Source organism: Daldinia decipiens (genome assembly GCF_022478715.1).
Source record: "Daldinia decipiens strain CBS 113046 unplaced genomic scaffold F4813scaffold_1, whole genome shotgun sequence".
NCBI lineage: Eukaryota > Fungi > Ascomycota > Sordariomycetes > Xylariales > Hypoxylaceae > Daldinia > Daldinia decipiens.
The window spans coordinates 1,647,752-1,670,263 of NW_026054544.1; the positions used below are offsets into that span (position 1 = coordinate 1,647,752).

The window sequence follows — 22,512 nt, forward strand, 5'->3', positions numbered from 1 at the left end:
AGATATGAAACCTGATTGTGGTGCTAGTTGAGTTGTTATCAGCGATAAAGCTCCTTATCGACATTAACTTATAGGCCGATTATCTAACCTACGGTTATCAATGACATGAATCAAGAATATTTGATGTTGTATCTATATTTTATACTATGTATTCTAGCTGTCTAGGAGGTAGTTATATTAATTTAGTTACCTATCTTTTGTTTGAGATGCTTTCCTTCAGCCATATGCACTTATAGGCCATTAATCCTACAAACATTAGAACGTGCCGCTAAATGCCTTTCTAATACCCATCATTCTTATTAATCTCATTAACAAGGTATCATCAATAATTAAGGAAAACAAACAGGTATATACGCGCCATTAGTTACTCCCTCGCTTCCTCACCCCCCTCAACCCTTTTACATGATAGCCGTAACAAAGTAAACATCAAGTCGTGTTGTACAGTGGTTATTGTCTTTAGTTGTTAAGCTGTTCTACAGCCGTGTCATCGCTCGCCTCTCGGCGCGGGTGTTCTCGCTCATCGGTCGGTGGTGCAAGATGCGCTAGACTTAGTACCTTTGGAGCCGGGGAATGAGTTTTTCCAGGGATATCCTCATTACTTCCTACAGCCGTCTCATCACTGACTTCTCTATGTGGTTGGTTGCGCTCTTCGGCCCTTGTCGGTGCTAGAAGTGTTGGGGCTGGTTGCGTCGGCGGAGATGATGGTTGCTCACCAGTAGTGTCGTCGTGAACTACCACTCGCTCTAGATCGGCTACCGCTAGCGCTGGTATCGGTGACGCCGTAGGCCGTAATCGAGAATCCGACCGCAAAATCGAAGCGGCTACCCCCCTTACACCTGTAGCAATGATTTCGGGTCGATCCCAAGCTAGGAGCCCCGATCTTCCTGTCGCACGGTTGACATGGACTACATTGTATTTCGCCTTGGCCCAACTAGGACACATATAGCAGTCCTTTGCCTCGTCCTGCATGAGCTCGATAGCCTCTGCTTCCGTGTCCTCGTTCGTGCTAGGTTCATCGCCTAGAAATACCGTGATTCCGACTTTCGGTCGTGAGCGAATTTTCTTATCCACTTCCGGATACCGTGCGCAATGTGCCCAGAACCTCATGGCTGACTCTGGACCAGGGAGCCAAGAAAGTTGAGTGAAGTTGATCACTTCTGTAGGTGCAAATTCTTTCTTGGGATCAAGCAAGCGGAGACTCTTCAGCACGAAGACCAACAGACCCGTTGGCGAGTCACACAGTGCATATGCCAAGGTGTTTGGCTCGCGAAGACCCAATTGATTTAATCCGAACTGAGCGGGAGTTGGTGTTTTCTTCGACGAACGAGCAAGGTTGTTTCGTTTAAGAGCAGAGAAATCCTCTCTACGGTACCCAAGAATAGGGGCACGAAATAAACTCGCAACGGACCATTTTGCCCACTCGACCGGTGCTTCCCGCAGCTTCGGTCGTGCCAAAGGGGGTGATATCAAGTGAGCACCTAGGCAAGAATCGGAATAATAAGTTACCAGACAATTGGTAATTTTAAAGTCGATTTCTGCAGGCGAATTGACTCCGGAACTTGCATTCGTTATCAAGTAATGAGGATATGAAAGCCGGCTCATTAGCGAATTCAAGATTTCTGCTGTGGATGAGATCATCGGGATATTATTCGGAAGCGCGTCACTGAAACCCAAGCCCGGTAGAGCAGGTATAACTAGGTGGAAGGGCTGATTATTCTCGACATCTTCCGGTTCTGTAAAATACTTGACGAGGTGTCCGAAAGAGAGGTTTGAGAAAGGGAATGGGGGTATCAAAAGAAGGGGTATCGCATTTGAATAAGAAGAGCGAGCATGAATGAAGTTAATCCTGACGATTGCTTCAGATGAAGGTATCGAAAACTCAGTGCGAAATTGAGGCAACTCAGTATTCAAGAGATCTTCTTGCACTCTCCACGAATACTGCTCCAACCTATTTATTTATTTATTAGTTTTATTGATGCTGTTAATACAAGGCATAGGCATTTGGGATACACAAGGTGTATGTGTATAAGTGCATTCCTTCAAATCTCAGCTAAAGGAGTTGAAGACTAACCAGAAGTCAATCAGCGGTTCTATTTGAGACTTTGGCTCCCACCAATCTTTCGATTTCGGTTCCGAAAACTCATGAGGTAATCGGGTAACTTCAAGTTTTTGTTTTGTGAGGTCTAGATATTTTGATGATACCTATGAACATCGTGTCAGCCACACTTTCCGATTTGATTGAGATTCGATAAGATCCATTTGGATCGTAAGTGGCTCACATGTATTCTGTAGGGTTTAATTTCACCAGCACCGCCAGCGGGGACAGCCTCTTCAACCTCAGCAGCAGCCATTTTCAAGTATAAATTACTATCCCAATATACACGAGTATCACGTCAAAAAAGCAACACAACATCGATCGAGGCAACGAAGGAATAAAAAGACGAATAACGAGAGACGCATGAATAAATCACTGACGAGAAATCAAAATCATTACTTGATATTATCTTCATGCCACCCCATCGCTTCCGAGAGATCTTATTTAAATTATACTTCGTTTTAAGGGATCTAAGTGGCTTGACTTTATGTGGCTAAAACTGTTCGTAGCACACCCGAAAACAAGGCAAAAACAACAGGGATAATACTAGTTACGGACCAATTGAGACGGAAGTCGACCCCGAATTTAGACAGACAAGGGTGTAAGAAGGTCTCGACTCTTAACAGCGAAGTGGCGGTGCATACGTATACCCCCTAAAGAAGTTGGAATCATGGTCTTATTTTAGTTGCATTGATGAACACCCTTCCCGTCACCTTCTCTATGTTAACTTGAATTCTCTGTTATATTAGACGACATATGAAATACATGACCAAGAAATTTGAACGCGTCGAGGCATGTTGTAACCTTCTCCCCTTAGCATCGCGCAGTACCCTCACCACCACCACGCATAACGCTAGCATCTAAGGCTTCCCCATAGCTAATTTCGTAGAGCCTATGTATGTATAAGGCTTATTAATAGGGCTCCAGATGGCGCAAGCAGCGGTGCAACGGCTGAACGCGACAGCACCCGACAAGCCAAGTCAAACTCGAACGAACGTCCGATGGAGACCTCCCGAGGCGTGCAAACAAACATCGAGCTCTCCAAGTTCCAAGTTCCAAGTTCGCTTAAAACCCCCCATCACCCCGGATAGTAGTGCAAGGGCTGAACTGGTTTGAATTGAGCGGCGAATTGGTCTCCTCAGAGACATTAGTATAATAATAATAAATAATAATAATAATAATAATACAAGGTAGTACTCTGCGCGACAGAAAAAGTCTCTCGGCTTATTGCAGCCAAACGAGACAGCAAAGTTGGGCTCAAGCCTTGCTTTCCGCTGTCTCATCGTTCTCAGTACCTGAGTACCAAACCCAAATCCACCTGATATAGAAAATAGTCTCCATCGTAGCGAATATGCTTATGATAATAATGACAGCGATCTTGGTCCTTCGGGTCATGCCCAATCCTTCAAAGCTGAAGCCCGCGGGTGGGATTTCATCGGGCTGCTGTTGCTTCGAAGGGTTGTTGGCAGGCTTCTTAGTTGAAAAGCCGGATCTCGAAGTCGAGAACTTGGAAGCGGTAATTTGAGTTGATTGGTTCGATAGATGCGAGTTGGATGTGGGCCCGTAAGGATAATAGTACGCAATGCGTCGTCGTCCTCTTACAGCGCTCGCGCTACTGCGGGCTGTTGCAATAAAGCGACCAGCAAGCATTTTGAGATGTGAAAAATTGATGATAATATATAGCAAGTGAATGATATTTTTGACTCCGATGAGTATAAACTATAAACTACGATTTCGAGACAGGAATGAATGGATACCTTTTATACCTCAGTTGCGAGGAGTCATAGACGGGCTGATACGCATGGAAGCCCACTTGGTAACCCTGAATACGGCGTATATGCAGTCACATTGTCACCTAACTGTGTATGACTATATTCTCGGATAGATAGATATCTTTAGGAGCGCAAGCGAAGTTCACATCATCCAGGGTTACGAACAGTATTGTCCTATTCTTATGGATTTACTTCCTATTATAGCCAAATCCCGACTACTTGGGAGGAGGGTACCTAGGACAAGGGAGGGGAAAAGAGTTTGGATTATGGAGCATGTTACTTAAGACAATAAAGCAAGCTGTTCGTCACAGGCACTAATGGGGTAGTGGTAACCTCGGAGTTTCCCATCTTTGAAGATACTTACTCTGGCCCCGTGTTCGATTCACGGTTAGTGCAATCTAACGATTGACACCCATTAGAGACCAACTCTATTTTTTGCCCTTTTTACTACATGTAGTTATCGTTTTCTTTGAACTTGGGGGTTCTTTTTTGTTTGCTTTCGGGATCCGTATATTATATATTCATATGAGATCTAATGAGTTCATTTTGATTATAAGGCATAAATGAAAATAGACATCTCATATTCATAGCTTAGCTAACTCATATAAGTTGGAACAAGATATTTGAAAAGACCTCAATATGTATGGAACTCTACCTCTAATAGTGGTGGCTCAACTTATGTACACCAGCCACTTAGATCTACTACCTAACCTAGGTAGGTATGTATCCGCGGGGCAGAGCTTGGGCCACAAATCGGGCGTTCTAAGTCTTTCCAGGGTTAATCTTAGCACTCAAGTTCCATGAGGTACCTAACTTAAACGTCACGATGTATTCCGCCAGCTTCTCTTTCCCTTGACCTCTCTCCCTCACACACTCCTCTACCACATATTCCGATTTTCTGCATTCTCCGCTATACACATCATACATAAACCATGAGCGCCAAAGGCGACAAGATCGAGAAGATCATTGCTCGCCTACAGCAGCGGATCAGTGAGGGGCAGTTCTACGAAGCCCAGCAGCAGACTCGCGTCGTAGCAGCCCGATATACCAAAGCCGCCAACTGGGATGCCGCTATAAATATTCTCTACAATGTTGCACAATCGCTTCTGAAGGCAGGCCAGGGCGGAAGCGGTGGCGATCTCTGCGTGCTGCTGGTCGACACCTACAAACAAGCGGAGCTGAAGCCCGATGCTGTTACCAAAGGTCGATTGCTCACGTGTTTGCGCTTGTTCAACAGCGAGGAACCCACACGCAAGAAGTATATTGGGGAGATCATAACGTACGTTGCTCTTGTTTGGCTAAGCGTTGCGTTAAGCTGTCTACAATACTAACTAACGTCTGTCTAGATGGTCCTCCAAATTCGGCGAGTACCCCGCGGGCGACCCCGAGCTGCATCATGTTGCGGGCTCGCTATATGCGGAAGAGCACGAACCGTACGATGCGGAGAGACATCTGCTTCTTGGAACGAAGGACTCGGCCGAGGTGTTGGCTCGCTTAGAATACGAGTGGTTTAAGGAGGACGATGCACATACGGCCGCTTTATACGCTGCGCGGGGAGTGCTGCCGTATCTTCTCACGGGCAACATCCGATCGGCGAATGCATGCTACCGACTATTCACCAGCGCCCTCAGCCAGGACAAGCAAGGCCAGCTTAACGTCCAGGATGTCAGCAGCAATAGCGTCGACATTCGAGTGTACCCCAGCATACCCCTCCTTAATTTCCTAGGGCTCCTGCTACTCGCGGTCCAGCGAGCTAATCCGGACTTATACAAACAACTTCACAGCAAATATTCTACCCTCCTAGCCGAAGTCGAGTCGTGGCACGAATCCTTGGAGATCATCGCCGAGATGTACTTCGGCATCCAGAAGCCGCGACAGAGCAACCCGCTGATGGACATGATGAGCGGCTTCTTTGGCGGCAGTGGTGGGGGTGGCGCTGCGGCGGGCGGAGGCGCGAAGAGGCCGGCCGTGAAGGGTCCTACGTCGATGCCGGCCGCTGAGGGATTAGATTAGATTAGATAACTGTTTAGAGTCCTGATAGCCGTATAATTGTCGTAGCTAGATATTCACGATGAATATCATTGCGGTCGATGCTGCTCTTCCGGCTCGTACATCCAGTTGTCTTCGGCTAGGGCTGCTACCTTGGCTCTCATGCTGGCTCGGAGTGTCTCTAGAACCTCTTTTTCTTGTTAGCATTAGGTAAACCTGGAGGTTGTTCGCTTAGAGGCTAGTCGCATAGTCTTACCTTCGGGTTGCGCTGGAGTGCGGTTGTGGTTTATTTGGTAGTGCTTGACTGCTTCTGCCAATCGTTGTCTCTCGCCTGTAGATACATTGCGTTAGTAGCCGCGCATCACAAGACACTACCCTGCCAACCTGATATGCTCAATATGGTGTTCTACGTACGCTCGCTCTCCTGCGCATCATCCAATGCACCGCCCTCCTCCGAATCGTCCAGAGGGGGTGTAGGCGGATCACCAACGTCGAACTCGCCGTTCTTGTCGCGGACAACGATGTCGGAGGTATCGGATAGCACTTCGACGTCTCCGAGACGTAATGTCTCGGCGGAGTTATTAGAAGATTGCGAGGAGGCTGTGGGCGTTGGGCGGCGAGTAAGTTGGCTTTGGAATAGGTTGCGCCGTATGCCCGCTGTATTCGTGCGCGCGGTTCTATTAGTGCCCGGGCGAGCGTGAGGGGGTGGACGGTCGGCCATATCTAATTGTTTAATTAAGAATGAAGAGTCTTGTTTATTTTCTTCATCGGGATTGGAAGAGTAGAAGAGAAAAAGCAATATTAATTATGCTGATGGCACTTAATGTGTTGCTGTTATGTTATATGTTAATGAAGAAACAATGGCTAAAATGGATGGATAGGTATCTTATCATATGTTGACATTCGACAAGAAATAAAGAATAAAGTCAAAGCAGGGACCAGGTTGCCAGGTTCCATTATTAGGTAGGTAGCTACCCCTGTCTAACCTTAGGTAGCTTGGGCATTGTGGGGTAACCCTGTTACAAGTGGCATGGCTGCATGGGCGTTTGTTACCTTGTCTGCTTGTCTCGATTTATATTTATTATATAGCTCCTACCTTTGAGATACTCTTTAATGAAGGCCTTGACTTTCCATTCCTACAAACTACCTTCCATTATCAATATCAATATCAATATCAATATCCAGCTCTTCACTACATCCTCAAAAATTAGCTTAGCACATTATACCGTGGTACTCCCTACCATGGCAAACGCTTTTAATATTCATCCCATCGGCCGTTTCAACGGCGAAAGCGAAGCTGTAAAGAGGCCCAAAGTATGTATACTTCGACCATACGACTATAATAACATTAACATCCCAATTTCTTCATACTTATATGTTTGGAAGTCACCGCCAACAACTAAATTTTTTGTTATAGGAAATAGCATACTTCTCTTACGACGACAAACGCGAGTTTCATCTAGATGATCGATCAATGCAGTGGTACTATCCTCCTACGCTCGGGGCCGATCTGTCTAAAGGCTTCGATCGATTTGATAAGCATGACAACTCTAAAGATGAGCATATCGATAGTCTTCTCAAGACAATCATGGCTCATGAAGAAGAGGAAGGAAAGAAAATTGATGCGCACGTCGTTACTTGGCGCGGTATGATGACCAAGGTACGCCTTAGCCGTGACTGGCTATATACTCACTAGGAAATTACATCTAACCCTCGTAGATCATGTCGGCGCCCTTCGATGACCGAGATGGGTACGTAGACTCATAAGTGATGTTACCTAGCTTCGAATTCTAACGTAGCATCTATCCAGATTCGAGATGAATGCTACCCTTTACCAAGTGAGCGGTCCGAACATCCCCCTATAATGCAATCCAGGCTGATTATTTGCTAAAGGATTGCGTGTATGCTTGAAAGAATGTCACCGGCGGTATTTCCGCTAATCTAATAGCACAATAGCTTCATCGAAGAGAATTTTGCTTATGGTCAAGCTAAGCAACAAGAGCAGCATCAGCAACAGCAACAACAGTCGCGGCGAGGACAGCAGTTCTCGCCAGATGTCATGACATACTGGGGTAAAGGAAGCAGTCTCTATTCAAAAACTGCCGTTAGCTTACCTTATCATAGGTTACAAATTCGAGACACTGTCTTGTCTCCCGCGTCCCTGGGGAGAGGTCGAGAGAGAAACCATCGAGAACAGAGATGAGAAAATCGTTAATAATAAAGCTCAATATTGCTCTGTAGTTCGCACCGGGATTGGCAAGACGATCTTGTGCCTGGGAGGGGAGGTCGATGCCAGTAAGTCTTTACCTCCGCATCAGGTTTAAAACATACTCACGAGGGGCATTTAGTCTGGGACTCCAAGCCAAAAGAGAAAGGTGCACCGATCAACTGGATCGAGTTGAAGACCAGCGTTGAAATTCGTGACAACAGAAGCATGCAAAACTTTGAGCGAAAGCTCATGAAGTTCTGGATTCAATCCTTCCTACTTGGCGTGCCGAAGATAATCGTGGGGTTCCGTTCACAGCAGGGAATTCTCACAAAGCTTGAAGAGATCCAGACGGCCAAGATACCTGAGACGGCTGCGGAGCGAGGTGTTAGAAGCTGGAACGCAAATGCGTGTATCAATTTCGCCAGCGCCTTCCTGGAGTGTAAGACTGACTAGGAAATACACACGATTATTATATATATATACTAATGTAGCTGCAGGGCTGAGAAACACCATCAACGATGAGGGTGTCTGGAGAATAAGCAGACAACCCCGTTCCGGGGCTATTGAGGTGTTCAAGGTTGAGGAAGTCGGCCACGGAAGCATTCTCACGGACGAGTTCATCAATTGGCGCATAAAGCTAAGCCTCAATAACGGTAGCGGTAGTTCCTAAAGGGGTTTCCATCTAATAAGCTCTACCAGAGCTCGGTGGGATATGGATCTATGTCATCTATAGCGCCAGCTCCTTTCTAGATACCCAATCACAAATCTATGCAATCTTAACCCTCTATCATCTATCCCATGTAATATACATCTAGAACCCGCTTATCGGTTAAGTTTTACATGCATCTTACGCCGTATAGGATCGTAGCTAGTCCCGTGTTTAGGATTTCCGTAAGCTTGTTCTCCGTGGGCATTGTCGTTTATGCTGTTCAAGTCTACCTCAAATGCCATACGATTGAGGAAATTGCAAACCTATCACACGTTAGTAAAACCCCACACGAAAGTGGGAACTAAGACGACTCACGGGCTTCCCATGCCATCGCCCCCCTCCAATCTCGAACCACCCCAAGTGTCCGCCGAGCGAAGTAGTACACAGCACCGTGTACGGATTCGTCGAGGCCTCGGCGTACGGAAGCGCGAGGCGCGAGGCGATGGGGTCGTCCTCGGCGTTGAGCGCGAGAAGCGGGATTCGCACGGCTAGCAACGAGTCGGAGCTCGATGCGTCTCTGTAGTACGCCTCTTCTGTGGGGTATCCCCAGGTCGGGCACTGGTAGGCTCTGTCGAATTCGTAGAGGTACTTGAGGCTGAGGAGGTGGTCCGTGTCGATGTTGGTGTACTTGTCGAGTTCTTCTTTGTGCCGCGATGATAGATCTCTCATGGAGTCTGGGGTGGGTTTAGTTTTGGGGGTTGGTCTGGGGGGGGGGGGCTGGGGATTAGATACTTACCGCCAAGAACACGCTGGTAGATGTGGTGTCCGATGAATGAGCTTTGAAGCACCTTGGATGATATGTGTAGAGCCCAGGGGTTGGCTACTACGACGGCGGCTTTGAGGGGGGTTGCGGAGCCTTCCTCGCCGAGATACTGATGGTGGGTTAATATGCCTTCTTTCTAAGTAATGTTTCGGTTCTTAGATGAATGGGTAGCTTACGTTTGTGAGAATGCAGGCTCCGAGTGAGAAGCCTAGGCCGAATAGAGGCCGGTTAGGATATGTTTTTGTGAGCCATTTGATAGTCTATGTAGATATACGTTAATATGAGCAGATAACTAAGGAGTATATATGGCAACGAGGGAAGGGCTTACTTGTCTGACATCCCAGGTAGCACGCGCGTTGTAGAGCAATCCCGTGGTAATCTTGCTGTTGGCACAGCCCCTCGAAGTAACGACGCAGGCCTCCCACTTCCCGCTGTCGATCAACGGTGCAATAGCATATCTGAGATACACCTCATGCGAGCCACCCGACAAGCCGTGGAGAACGACAAGCATAGGCCTATCGTCGTCCGACCCCTGAGTCGAGAGCTCGTCCTCGGTGAAATACGCCGTCCGCGGGGGCAGAGTCTCATCGGCCTCCCCCTTAAGCGAGGGATCCGTCACGGCGAAGTCCACGGCAAAGCTGCCGTTGAACTCGGCGTGGTCTGCCTCGAAGATCTTCCGCTTGTAGTGCAGCGGCGGGCCGTGGGCTTTGGTAGCCGTCCACATCGTCTGGACGTGCCCGTTGAAGAGCAGCGGGTTTAGCTGGCATGGCGGGACCGCGGACTGGCATATTTTGAGCAAGTCCGTGTCCTTGCCGTCTTTCTCCTTCAGACCGAGAGATTTCGGCGAGGTTGTGAAGTTGATGCTGGCCCGTCCGATCCAGTCCATTTTGACCGCTAGTACACTCCGTCTTAGTCCGGGGAGAGATTGGCTTATGCTTAGGGTCCAATGGGAATTACAATTAGATTATATATACGTTATGATCTTGTCTTAACCGAATTAGAAGGATATATCTATGAATTGATCTAAATATGAATACATAAATGAGTTGGTATATAACGTGATGATGGCAAATTAGATGAGAACGCCCCGTTATTAGAATAGTATCGTCCAGGGGCAATTCGGTGTTACCGTCGCCCTCCACTTACCTCGGTTCATACCGCATCGGGCAATAGTGGTCCTACTTAAGTATGTCGTCGCCCGACAGTGAAAGGGAAATGGAATCAACTACATAGGCATGCAGTTAAAGCGTTGTACACAATGCACTCACTGGGTATTGGTATTGTATGTATGTATATTAAGAAAACTTCCAGTACATTTAGTACCTACCTATGTATGTACCTAGGTACCTCCTAGTGTTCTGAAAATAGCATCCAAGTCCCTTTTTCTCGAATTGACTTTTTGAGCCGCAATTAAATCTTATCGGGGATAAGGTTCCTGGCAGCGGACGATGGTAGGTGGTACCTTAGGTATTATGTTAGAATAACAGCACACTAACCTAATAGACTGGTGGAACTGTATGTGGTCAATAGGTCGTGCATGTGTAAGGCTCGAGGACCACCGATATCATGCAGCATTTAATCTCTTTACAGAAGAGCTTATGATAACCCTTTATGTCAATTTTAATAAGAGGAAGACTATGAACATTTACAAAGAGTTAGTTATAACTAATAAACTCGATGTACTTTGTATTTGGGTACATATGTACATTGTAGGTAGGCACTTAGATAAGATGACGATAAGATGAAAGTACCTATCTACATACATACGTCAGTCAAGTCTAACTCTTTGACAATCACGTGACGTTACTCTAGGACTTACAACGTCGCGGCGCGCGCCTGCAGCTGATCTTCTACTACTAACCATCTCGAACAATACCTACCGGCGTAAGATATCAACCCTACAAAACAGCAATTCCCGGTTTCAACGTAATATAATTGCGTCCCTATATAACATAGGGATGGGTTTGTATAGCGCGTAGTGCAATGAAATTATGACATATCGCGGCTCGATGCCCCATGGACAAGGCTCGGGGTTCAATGGCCAGCAACAGCAAACTCAATATCCTCAGGCCGTGAACAATGGCTACGACGCCTGGGGCAACCCGCAGTTTCAGCAGCCTTATCAAAACGCTGTTTTCGCCTCGACTCCCTATCCGCCTCAACCGCAACCTCAGCAACATCCTCACCAGTACAATGCGCACCCGCACCCGCAGCAGCAATCGCAAAATGCGAACTACCAATTCCATTCGTACGACCCCTCCCTCGGCCAGCGGCCTATCCAACCCTCACCGCAGAACGGCGTAAATTTGCATACCATGCCACACCCCACCCAACATACTACTCCCCAACGCCAATATGTCCAACAACCAGATTGGCAGCACATGCCGCCGCCGATGCCGATGCCTTCGCCGTCCTATCAGACCCCGCCGCCGCCGCAGATGACGCCGATGACACCGGTACCGCCCCAGGGTATGCCTCATCCTCAACACCAACCCCAACCACAGCAACAATACCGGTTTCAGCACCAACACCCACATCAACAGCACCAACAGCAGCAGTACCAACGGCAATACCAATCACCCGTACCTCGACACGTCGGTTCTCCTGTCACCGCCCAATCCCCTCAGTTACCGCCACAGTTTGCGCCACACCCCGGTAATAGACATATGAGTACAGGTACCCGAATAGATCAACGAGCCAGTCCTATATCTGCAAGTCCTCGACTCGGTAGTCACGGCGTTGCGAGGAGTCCTAGTGTTGGATCGACAAGGTCGCCTGCTCTGACACCAGGGCTCTTACCACACCATGCCGATACCAATTCCCTCTTAATATGTATCGCAGAAGAATACTTTGGCAAAGCGCGGGCGTCGACCGTGTCTATGGTAGATAATATCGATCCTCAGAGCCTGAACGAGTATCAGAAGCTTGTCGCGACGGGATTAGGCTGTCTCGAAGCTGTTTTAGAGAGTCCAAAATTGGCACCGCGGTTGGAAGCTAGGATACGATTCCGATATGCCAGTATATTGTCCGAGGAAACAAACAATGTGATGGAGGCTGAGACTGCCCTGACTAAGGGTATCACGCTTTGTGAACGAGTAAAACGACACCCAGTAACCCTCGATAAGCCTCGGTCATCCGCTGACTACCTGTATAGAATCGATTTGTCGACCTAAAGTATGCCATGCACTTTCTTCAGGTCAAATTACTCTTCTCGCAGCAGAAAGTAAAGGCAGCTATGATTGCCGTAGACGGCCGGATAAGGGATGCTGAAGTGTACGTGCTCCCTCACCGCTGCAAGCATGTCTTCTAACTCGCAGCAGGGTGAAACATTGCCATTGGATTTACGCTTTTCGCTTCCTCAAAACTTCCATGTACCTCCAGTCTGCTAACCCTGCTGAGACGCACGCACTCGACAACCTAAAAGCCATTGCCAATCTAGCTAACCAGAGGAACGAACATGCGATCTTTGTAGCGGCCTCATTACTTGAGGGCCTCAGTCTTCTCAAGACTATGAAGGACGACGCTATAGTTCGCGTACAAGCCTGTATTGCTCAAGCCCTAAAGTATCAGTTTGAGGATTCGGTTCGCATACCGCAACTCGATGCTTTAGCCCTCATGCTAGATCTCGCCTGTAGTTTACACCAAAAGTCGGTCCAGGTAATCATGCAGAAATTGAAAAATCTCCAGGATCACATGGACACTTATATGAACGACAACTCTTGGCATCCCATAGAATCGCAACTCCTTCTGCCCATTCGCAATAGCAATATAATGACGATCAGCCATGATACAGCGGCTATATTGAGACCTGGACCTGATGATGGCTTCTACGACTATCTGGTTATGTCGTTCTGGAGCAAGTTAGAAGCTTACAATGTCACGTAAGAAAATTCTTGCTCTTTTGATCATATTATTATCTGCTAACAGTAGCTTTAGATATACGTATAGCGGCCTTGCGCTCTTGCACCAATCTCCTCGCAACGACAAGAGGATATTTAGACTTTGGGAGGAAGCCATAACCCAACTGCAAAAGAGTAAGGCGTTCCAGTAGAATGTTTCTTTCACGACGGCTTCTAACTTTTACTATAGATGGTGTTAGACTACAGGGGCTACCAAATTCGTTAGCGGATGCTGTTACGAAAGCGGACTGGCAAAGAGAATGGATGTGTTATCTCTACATCCTCCAAGGTCTGCACTTTGCAACCCACACTCGATGGCCTGAGGTTAAGAAATGTGTGGCAAAATTAGAGGATATGGTTAAGCCTCCTCTTGGGGCTATTGTCGTGCTATACTCGACATATCTTGCAGGAGTGTATCATCAAGGGACTGGCGATCTAAAAACCGCCAACTCAATTTTCGGCAACCCAATCTTTAGCCTGGACAACGACAGCGGAAGGGGCGGAAATCGAAAAGCAGCCGAAGTTGACGTGTCACTACTGGCGACCTTCAACCGAATCTGGATCATGCAGCATCCGGATTACAGAAACGACCGATTGACAATTGAGCTCCTGGAGCAACTCCGTCCTCTCTGTAGCGATCACCCTAACGTGGAGATCCGCACATCGTACAATCTGGTGCTAGCGGCGGTCCAGACGAACCCGCCCATCCCGATGACGGCAGTCAAGATGCATATATCTACGGCATTAAATAGCGCCCAGTCCCTAGGTAACGTGCATACGTTGTCGATAGCGCTCAACGTCATGCGGGCCAAGCTCTTCCAGAACATCGTAGGCGATCAGGCGCTAAAGAGCGCGAAGGCGGCTTCGAATCAGGCGAAGAGGAGCGGTAATACGCTGTGGATGAGTGTGGCGGATGGCATGCTTGCCCAGAGCTTCGATGTTCAGGGACAGGCCCTCGACGCGCAGAAGGCGTGGAGTGATGCGACGCAATATGCACGGCAGGCCTTTAATATGATGGGCCAGGAGGGCTCGGCCTGAAGTTGAGGGTAGCAGCGAGCACAGTAAATCCGGGTCCGTTGGAGGAGGTTAAGGCAAAGGCGTTTATGTATAATACTATAGCATTGCATCGTGGGATCGTACGGGTAGGCGGGCGGTATCGATGCTGGGCGTTTTGCTGGTCAGGTTAGGCCAGGTCACAAGGGGAGCGATTGTTACTTTCTCGTTGGCCAGGTCAGACGGCTGATGACAATATACCCTCTCGTGTTTGATAGGTTGTCTGTGAGAAAGCTACCTTTGTCTTTTTTGACAAGTTCCGACGCGAGTGGGATCTTCATACAGTGCAGCGCATACGTGCAAGACACCCCCCATCATGTATATTGAAGTGAAGTGAAGGTAGGAACATAGTGCGGAGGGCGGTAGTAGAGGACAAGGAATGGGCGGGTGTGACGGGATCGACGTTACTCAGCATACAAGAGCCGCTCCGTTTCGAGCCTATTCCGACGGATCGATGCTTCGAGGGCTCCGGCGTGTGGATAGGAGAGCCAAGATAGGTACCTTATGCAGCTCACCGGCGCTCGCCGGCGCAGAAGTACCGAGACCTCGTATTGGCGGATTCGGGCTGTTATACGAAGCTGGGAATGGGGCTTTGGGCGTCTACGATATCCCGTGTTTGATATTATGCTGGCTGGCATATACTTGGTTGCAACTTGATTTGATATCTACTACTAACTACTACTACGTCTTTACTTGCTCTTTCTCTTTCTCTCTCCCCCTCCCCTTCACGTCGGTGGACAAGTTTCTGAGCAAGTATTGACAAAGCAACAACAAAGAAAAAAAGAAAAAAAAGGAGATCGGAACCTTCCTCATTGGGCTGGTTGGATATATAGACGATTGGGGTTCTGGCCTCGTCTGCCGAGCTTCGAGTATACATATGTAAGCACTTAGGCAAGCAGCGAGAGCTGGAGATGGCTCTTGGCTGGCTAACCGAGCTGCCGGCGTCGATGTCGATTGTCGATTGTCGATGTCGCGCAGGTAGGCGAGGTGTGAGAAGGGAGACACGGCGATGGGGCTCGGAAGGGTTGCCGAAAAAGCAGGAAGGGGAAAAGCAGAGAGAATAGATGGATAACCCTTTTTTTTTTTTCTTCCGGGCGGCCCCGGCCACGAGGCGGATATTCTTTTATGATTATTTATTATTATCATCATCATTATTATTACCTACCTTCTTGTCCGCGTGTATTGTATTACGAAGAAGCTATTCCCAGTCGGGAGCTACGAGTTCAGCTGAGCACATACATAGCATAGTCGAGCCGAGGCGGGAAAGGGTAATAGAACAAGCGAGTTAGCGAGCGAGCGAGCAAGGAGGTTACCTAGGTAGGTACCTATGTAAGTAAGTAAGTAAGTAAGTAAGTAAGTAAGTAAGTCAGTGCCTAGACGAACAGACGGGGCCGAATGCAACAATTTCCTCGTAGCGAGCAGATAAAAGACGACGATGACGACGGGCCGGCGCAGAGTATACCGCAAGGAGATGGACATTGTGGGCCTTGGAGAGTAGGTACGTAACTTAGGTAGTTAGTCTACGCTGATTACATGCCTTGCCTATTTGCAGATGTAGTATAGGTATGTAATAGAACTTGTTTTTTTTGGTACGATACGCGCAGTCTATGTAATACTTTGGGTATGTATGTATGTATGTATGTATGTATGTATGTATGTATGTATGTATGTATGTATGTATGTATGTATGTATGTATGTATGTATGTATGTATGTACCTATGTATATAAGATACGAGGCTGTTTCCATTAGGGTTGACACATACATTACGAGGGACCCTTTGTGCTTTTTGGCGTGGACCCTTTTCCCTTCCGTAGCGTACATAAATGTAGTGTACCGTATGTAGGTAGGTAGATAATAAAACCCGCTCCGCCGGCTCGAAGTCCCGCTTGGGTTAATCGCCAAGTACCGAGGTACATATACCTATACCGATACGCATGTACCTAACCTAGGTAGGTAGTAAGTCAATATCGACACAGGTATAATACCTAACCTACACTAGCAGTAGTACGTACCCGCGGGCGACCAGTCCCCTGGGTCTCCACGGTGCAACCCCAGGCCGGCTTCGCGATACGTATGTAGGTACCTAGGTATTGTACATACTTTATTTTTATTTCGATGGGCTGGCCTTCGATTATTAATATACCTACATATACCTACCTGCTCGGCCGCTTTTACATATACCTACCTTGAATAGCTGCCTCCTATGTACCCACATACATAGCAACTTACTTAGGTATTATGCAGTGGCTTTTTTATTATTATTTATCTTGACATATTTCTGGGGCGCCCGGTAGTGCGTAATGGGGTAGTGGTGGTGGTGACGTACTATTTACCGTATGTGTGTATAATAAGTGGTTATGATGTATACATAGACTATTATTATTATAGTATTGTGTATATGTGCATGTGTGCATGTGTGTATATTTATATTGGATACCTCATAATCCATACATAGGGAAACAGACAGGCAGACAGACAGACAGATAGATAGATGGAAGACCTAAGGCATCTGTATCTACCCAAGATGGGATTATTATCGATAATATACAAAGTAACCTACGCATTTGCCCTTTTCCTTTCTCCATCACAACCCCCCGCCCCCGGCGAAATACGCCCTGCCTTTTCCCCACCAACCAATACCTCTGCCTAACATACGTAAGCTCAGGAGGGGGGGCAGAGGTTGTGTTGTCGTGGGATAGGTATCATCAACCCACACACACGCAATCTGAACCCCTGCGATTGGGAAGGGGTTGGAAACCAAGATCCAGCAGGGCACGGAGTTAAGACGCCTCTCCCATGTGTGTGTGTGTGTGTGTGTGTGTGTACTATGTATGGGTTCAACATCAACTACGCGGGAGTTCTTCGGCGCATAACCCAACCCAACCTGTCCCGCCGTCTACGACTCTTACACTACACGCACGAAAATATGTTGTGTGTCCGTCTCAACATATGTCAGTCAGTCAATAATTTCTATGCCCTCACGAGGCGCGGCGGCGGGGAGACGGCGTATATATGAGGCAGTCTAGGTATATTCAACGCACGGCAGCGAATAGGAGACGAGGGGCTGGCGGGGAATGGCGCAAACAACAACAACTACAACAATAACTACTACTACTTACCTTCGTCTCACCTACCGCGAGATGTGTCGTGTGGCGCACACATGGCTTCGAGACACAGGCTCCGTAGCGTAGGTAATAGCTGACAGCATCGTGCAACGTGGTTTCGAAGCTGCAGTCAGCCTACATGTCATGTATGTACGTGAGTCCCGTCCTATACACCCACCTTACATACCTACCTACATACCTACCTACTTACATACATACATGTATACATGCCTTGCCTTGCCTTGCCTACATACTTCCCATGTACTTCTAGTTATGCGTATAGTTATGTTAGTAGGTAGGTAACTATATCCTCCAAGCTCACATACATACATACATACATACACACGTACATACATACGTACATACACGACCCCATACAGTATATCTCGCAGCACAGCTTTCCTGATTCCAGCAGCGCTACCGGCCGTAACGACTTCTGGTAGCCCGGTTTCGTATCTCCGAGTGGGCCCTATGCTTTCCCATTCCGCCTGTTCGTACGGGCTTACAGCAGCGGGCCCAGCTCCCCCTTTTGGCCTTCTCCCCGGCCGACAAGGTCCAACATATGTGGTACCTAATGTACATAATCCATATGTACCTACCAACCCACCGAGGAACAAGCCTCGGGCGTGGGTACCCTGAAAAAGAAGCAATAAAATAAAATAAAATAAAAACCTGCTAGGAACTGCGAAAGGGTGTGCTCCCTGTAGGAAACGTGACCAGCCAGCCCTCTTTGGAAGACGAGGGTGGGAAAAGGGGGGTAGGGGAGGAAAGAACCACTGTGGCATTAGCTTTTCGCGTGGCATCAAAAATGAATTATGATCTGATGGCTCTCTAGCCGCTGCCTGAACAACGACATGCCGAGAGCGAGGCATGCGATTGGATCACGCGGCGATGACAGGATCCTTAGCCTCGGCCAACAATGCTCTTCTCGTGCTGTCTACCTACGAGTGACACAATCCCATCCTCTAGTAGTCTTAAAACGCTCGAATAATCCTTCGAAATCGAGTAAGGCGTCGTGTATACCCACGTTACACAATCGCCTTCTTATGTGTTACTTTGTTGGCTCGAGTGTCACAACTACAAGTGTTGGGTAGACGGTAATACACGACTACACATGACTGTTATATCAAAGTCAACTTTTATTCCTCCCTCCTTATTGACTACTCTTCCGCCTCGAGCGCCCTTGCTTTAAAATCCATCGTTTTCCGTATGTAATCCTACGGCATTTATGTGCTTTCAAATGCCACAAATAGGGGTATAGTACAGGGTATTCTTTATAAACAATAGACATGAAACTGGTAACCAACTGTGTGAGTCCTAGACGAAAAATAAAAATAAAAATAAAAAATGAGGCGCAACATGCAGTTAATCCAAACAGCCAGATAAATCATTCAATGCAATAACCAGGATATCCAAATCTCATCCTCGTGCCCGCCTCCCGAATGCTTTGAGGCCGTTTAAGACATGCATATCAAAATCAAAACGCCCGCTAGGATGCTGCCCAACCCCAACTAGCAATGGGCTATCTAGTAAACTGAGTGTAGATCTTCGGTCGAAGGGCCGAAATATTGCAAAAGTCGCGATAGTACCAATAAAGTAACGGTACGACTCGCTATTGTAAACGAACTCGACTATTATTGAAAGAAGTCGCGGTGTAGGATAGGACTACCCCGAAAGCATGTTATCGAAGTCTTGGAGATACTCGTTCCAAGTGAGGTAATAGGAAAACTCTTAGATTAAGAGGCTTTTAGTCCGCCTAATCAAGAAGGGTTAAAGGGGGTATCATCGCTTTCTCCACCAACCGATTAACATTTCGGTAACGGCCTTGAGTACCCTTTCCACGTCCCCACTTCGTTGATGGGTATCATAATAGAACCGAAAAAGCAATGCAAGCCAGCCAGGAATAAGTAGAACCCTCTTGATGTCGGGCTCGAATTAGGGTTATGGAAACGATACGATCATATCGTATAAGTGTTGCAAGCCGATGCTTCCAACTCCCCAAATTAGCATCAAAACAAGACATTCATCGCTTGGGTTTCTTCAAATATCCTGTTATCTCTTTCCAAGGCCGGCAAGCCTAGTGTGAACGCCACCAGCCCCTAACCTAGACAACTCCGCTTTTGACGTATCCATTAATATTAGGTACTATTTCCTTTTCATGTTTGCCAAACAGAATGGACGTATCCTTAGATTAGCCAGAACAAGTTCGTAGCTGTGCAGATATTTCGTCGGTGAAATTGTTCGGCTCGAAATCATTCAAAAACTCTATACACGTGTATGGGGTCTCCTATGTATTAGATATATGAGCATTATGGTCATTATTTGTTGAGTATGATTTTAAAGCAACGCTAGCCAAATGGATAGCACAATGCGCATGATGAAGAGCAAATACAGGTGGTCGAGTGGTTATTCAGAGGGCGTATACATACGAGTCTGTTTGCCATGGTCGACAAAGGATATCGCGAGGTAAATCGTGGCGCTGCCAGGATGGCATACTGCCACTAGGCGCCCGTTTGATCTCGGGGATAGAAATCATTGGGGGAGGACGACTTGTTGGGGGCGGTGGTTGTCGCGGATAGTCGTCATACGAAAACCTCATCCTCTTAGAGGATAAGCCAGGGAGTAGTTCGGGAGACGGATGGCTCATTTTCGTGGTACGCGGTGAGACTGACGTACTTGAGGCGCTCCTAGGTCTTCCAAAATCTATTGCGCCTGGGTGCGACCCAAGCGACCTAGGTAGTTCGTGTTCAGCCGATGAAGCCACCGGAGACGTATTGTGACCACCACGAGGACTATGTTAAAAGGTTAGCACGCGGAATAAAACACCACCCCGACAGCACCAACTCTCCAGACTCACGCGTTCTTAAACTTGCAGACCCTGCCGAATTTTTCACACTGAACACATCGAGGATAATCAGGGTCGCACTTGATCTTCTTCTCCCGGCACGTGAGACAAGCTATCGCAAGTCGTTTCCTCGGCTTCCCAGCCTTCGTAACTCCCCAGTGGGCGTTAACCGGCTCTCCGTCAATGACCGTCTTGCAATGAGTCCCATCATCATAGAAATAGCACAGTCCCTCTCCTGGGACCTCAGCCTGCTTCACAAATCGAGGTAAAAAGTGTGTTCCAGTCCATATCTTAGGTCCTAGCCCGTCTTTTACCGGCGCACCTTCTGGTGCAACTACGCTCGCTAGAGTCGGTGAGTGACTTGACGGGTCTAGACGCATTTGACTTTCCCTCTTGAATACTGGATTTGATTCATAGCCAAATCGCTGGTTCAGGGGAGGGAGTGGCATACGCTCGCTTACCGACCTATAAGGGGGACTTGGCGGCCGGGACTCGAACACATACTCCCGCCTCGAGTCCGCCCACCTTCCGGACGGAACAGGTTCGGCTTGCGTTGCACGATGCAAATGTTCATACTCGTGCGTGGGAGACCTTAGCGGTCCAGGAAACTGAGAAGCAACCGAGGGGAGTGTTGGCCGCTCCGCTTCCGGCCTCGGCTCATAGACGCTGCGAGGCTGGCTCAAGGAAGGAGATACGTTTGGAAAATAAGAGGAGCTTCTTGAATGTGGCCTATCCAAGGGAGAGTGTGCACTGTGGAGCGAGCTTGGTCGATCCGGGAGAGGAGAAAGTGTTGGGCGGACATGGTGGTGAGGAGGACCAAACAAGCTACTTAAAGGCGGGAGTTGCTGTCGAGGTGCACCATTAATATCTCTTCGCATCTGGCTGTCTTCAAAATCTCTGGTAGCCGGCATCTCTGGTCGGGTGCTCGGATCATAGTTAGACATGGGAGGAGAAATAGGCGCAGAAGGAGTCCAAGCTGGTTCTTCAAGAATCTTAGGTGTGAGAGTCGATGAGCTTGGGCTGACCAGGCCAGGAGGTATATTAGGAATGGCGGATGGACGGTGAAGTTCTAATCTGACTGGTATCCCCATTGAGATAGAATGCGATGCTGGATAATTCCTTACAACATATCAAGCTAAAATTTAGCAGCTGTTTGTATGTTCGCAGGCAAAGCTATGAAACCAAGAGAGAACGGCGTAGATAGAGATGAAAGATACACGCTGAATTAGTTGAATGTTTTGGGTATCTGCCGGGTAAAGGTCATCCAGCGGCGTAGTTGGTAAGTTGGTCAGTACATATGCCCACCCTCTGAGCTGTAAGTCGTCGAGCCGAGTCGCTGAGAGTGGCCAGAATTCCGGATAATTGGCCGTTCAGATTCAGCGTGTTGCTGTCCAATCCGGAGTGCCTTCTAATCGTTTAATTAGGTCCGTGAGGAATGCTGAAAGCGGTCTACGTGCTTGATGGCTAGATCAGATGGTGAACAGTGTCAGATTCTATATAAGCTGACACAGGCCAAGGGATAATAGGGTCCCGACTCGCGTGATAGTCAAATATAGCCAATGCACGATGTTGTAAGTGAGCCTGTGGTGAGCGTTCGTATGTTGAGCAGAGTTATGAAAGCATGTGCCCCAGCGTCAGTGAGGTTGAATGTACAGATACAGCGGAAGAAGTAAGGTTAATATGGACGTATCGACGAGGAAATATGATTCGAGAGGGCAAGACAATTATTGAAGAGAGGAGGGATTGGGAGGATGAGTTATTGTATGTATGTATGAATGTATGCATGCATGTATCTCGTAACAGGTAGACTTGTTACACATATGGCTTTCAATCTTGTTACCTCTTATTAATCTGGGGTCACCTTGCTGAAAAAGAGTACATAGGAAAGGAAATATAGGAATAAAATAATAATAATAATAATAATAATAATAATAATAATATGTACATCTTAAGATCCAAAGTCCAAAGCGACTACCAAGCGAACTGCCTCTATGTATGTAGTATGTAGTATGTACTATAATACATATATGTATTAAAACCTAGACCTCCATGGCCACTGCCCCATGGCGAGT

General features: G+C 47.5%; 9 protein-coding genes and 1 non-coding gene across 10 annotated transcripts; 4 read left to right on the plus strand and 6 right to left on the minus strand.

The window, feature by feature from the left end:
• Nucleotides 1-128: 128 nt before the first annotated feature.
• On the minus strand, nt 129-2,767 carry F4813DRAFT_342793 (alpha/beta-hydrolase). Its single transcript, XM_049241457.1, has 3 exons — nt 2,280-2,767; nt 2,072-2,202; nt 129-1,948 (listed from the first exon to the last, which is right to left on the minus strand). The coding sequence occupies exons 1-3, from the start codon at nt 2,349-2,351 to the stop codon at nt 457-459; spliced, it is 1,695 nt and encodes a 564-aa protein (XP_049105008.1). The 5' UTR covers nt 2,352-2,767; the 3' UTR covers nt 129-456.
• Nucleotide 2,768: 1 nt separating this feature from the next.
• F4813DRAFT_342797 (uncharacterized protein) lies at nt 2,769-4,072 on the minus strand. The gene has a single exon (XM_049241458.1). It carries the CDS (start codon nt 3,743-3,745, stop codon nt 3,353-3,355), a length of 393 nt encoding a protein of 130 aa, XP_049105009.1. The 5' UTR covers nt 3,746-4,072; the 3' UTR covers nt 2,769-3,352.
• A 106-nt stretch (nt 4,073-4,178) lies between these two features.
• Nucleotides 4,179-4,263, plus strand: F4813DRAFT_t3. Its single transcript has one exon. It is a non-coding gene; the product is annotated as a tRNA-Gly (tRNA).
• A 277-nt stretch (nt 4,264-4,540) lies between these two features.
• F4813DRAFT_18694 (DUF410-domain-containing protein) lies at nt 4,541-6,071 on the plus strand. The gene is made up of 3 exons (XM_049239380.1): nt 4,541-4,582; nt 4,644-5,146; nt 5,214-6,071. Exons 2-3 carry the CDS (start codon nt 4,800-4,802, stop codon nt 5,878-5,880), a joined length of 1,014 nt encoding a protein of 337 aa, XP_049105010.1. The 5' UTR covers nt 4,541-4,582; nt 4,644-4,799; the 3' UTR covers nt 5,881-6,071.
• F4813DRAFT_18697 (uncharacterized protein) lies at nt 5,770-6,759 on the minus strand. The gene is made up of 3 exons (XM_049239384.1): nt 6,271-6,759; nt 6,113-6,187; nt 5,770-6,046 (listed from the first exon to the last, which is right to left on the minus strand). Exons 1-3 carry the CDS (start codon nt 6,575-6,577, stop codon nt 5,946-5,948), a joined length of 483 nt encoding a protein of 160 aa, XP_049105011.1. The 5' UTR covers nt 6,578-6,759; the 3' UTR covers nt 5,770-5,945.
• A 339-nt stretch (nt 6,760-7,098) lies between these two features.
• F4813DRAFT_384616 (protein RAI1) lies at nt 7,099-8,735 on the plus strand (the record flags this gene model as incomplete). Its single annotated transcript, XM_049246113.1, has 9 exons — nt 7,099-7,170; nt 7,274-7,516; nt 7,576-7,607; nt 7,667-7,694; nt 7,750-7,757; nt 7,813-7,928; nt 7,981-8,151; nt 8,205-8,504; nt 8,563-8,735. 9 exons carry the CDS (start codon nt 7,099-7,101, stop codon nt 8,733-8,735), a joined length of 1,143 nt encoding a protein of 380 aa, XP_049105012.1.
• A 57-nt stretch (nt 8,736-8,792) lies between these two features.
• On the minus strand, nt 8,793-10,615 carry F4813DRAFT_18716 (AB-hydrolase YheT). The gene is made up of 5 exons (XM_049239387.1): nt 9,866-10,615; nt 9,714-9,797; nt 9,511-9,646; nt 9,090-9,448; nt 8,793-9,037 (listed from the first exon to the last, which is right to left on the minus strand). The coding sequence occupies exons 1-5, from the start codon at nt 10,421-10,423 to the stop codon at nt 8,888-8,890; spliced, it is 1,287 nt and encodes a 428-aa protein (XP_049105013.1). The 5' UTR covers nt 10,424-10,615; the 3' UTR covers nt 8,793-8,887.
• Nucleotides 10,616-11,528: 913 nt separating this feature from the next.
• Nucleotides 11,529-14,474, plus strand: F4813DRAFT_384618 (cohesin loading factor-domain-containing protein; the record flags this gene model as incomplete). Its single annotated transcript, XM_049246114.1, has 5 exons — nt 11,529-12,632; nt 12,692-12,810; nt 12,858-13,418; nt 13,474-13,571; nt 13,627-14,474. The coding sequence occupies 5 exons, from the start codon at nt 11,529-11,531 to the stop codon at nt 14,472-14,474; spliced, it is 2,730 nt and encodes a 909-aa protein (XP_049105014.1).
• Nucleotides 14,475-17,012: 2,538 nt separating this feature from the next.
• On the minus strand, nt 17,013-18,420 carry F4813DRAFT_342808 (uncharacterized protein). The gene is made up of 2 exons (XM_049241459.1): nt 17,928-18,420; nt 17,013-17,741 (listed from the first exon to the last, which is right to left on the minus strand). Exons 1-2 carry the CDS (start codon nt 18,396-18,398, stop codon nt 17,622-17,624), a joined length of 591 nt encoding a protein of 196 aa, XP_049105015.1. The 5' UTR covers nt 18,399-18,420; the 3' UTR covers nt 17,013-17,621.
• A 1,319-nt stretch (nt 18,421-19,739) lies between these two features.
• On the minus strand, nt 19,740-21,796 carry F4813DRAFT_18785 (uncharacterized protein). Its single transcript, XM_049239394.1, has 3 exons — nt 20,453-21,796; nt 20,025-20,387; nt 19,740-19,882 (listed from the first exon to the last, which is right to left on the minus strand). Exons 1-3 carry the CDS (start codon nt 21,529-21,531, stop codon nt 19,861-19,863), a joined length of 1,464 nt encoding a protein of 487 aa, XP_049105016.1. The 5' UTR covers nt 21,532-21,796; the 3' UTR covers nt 19,740-19,860.
• Between the last annotated feature and the right edge of the window lie 716 nt (nt 21,797-22,512).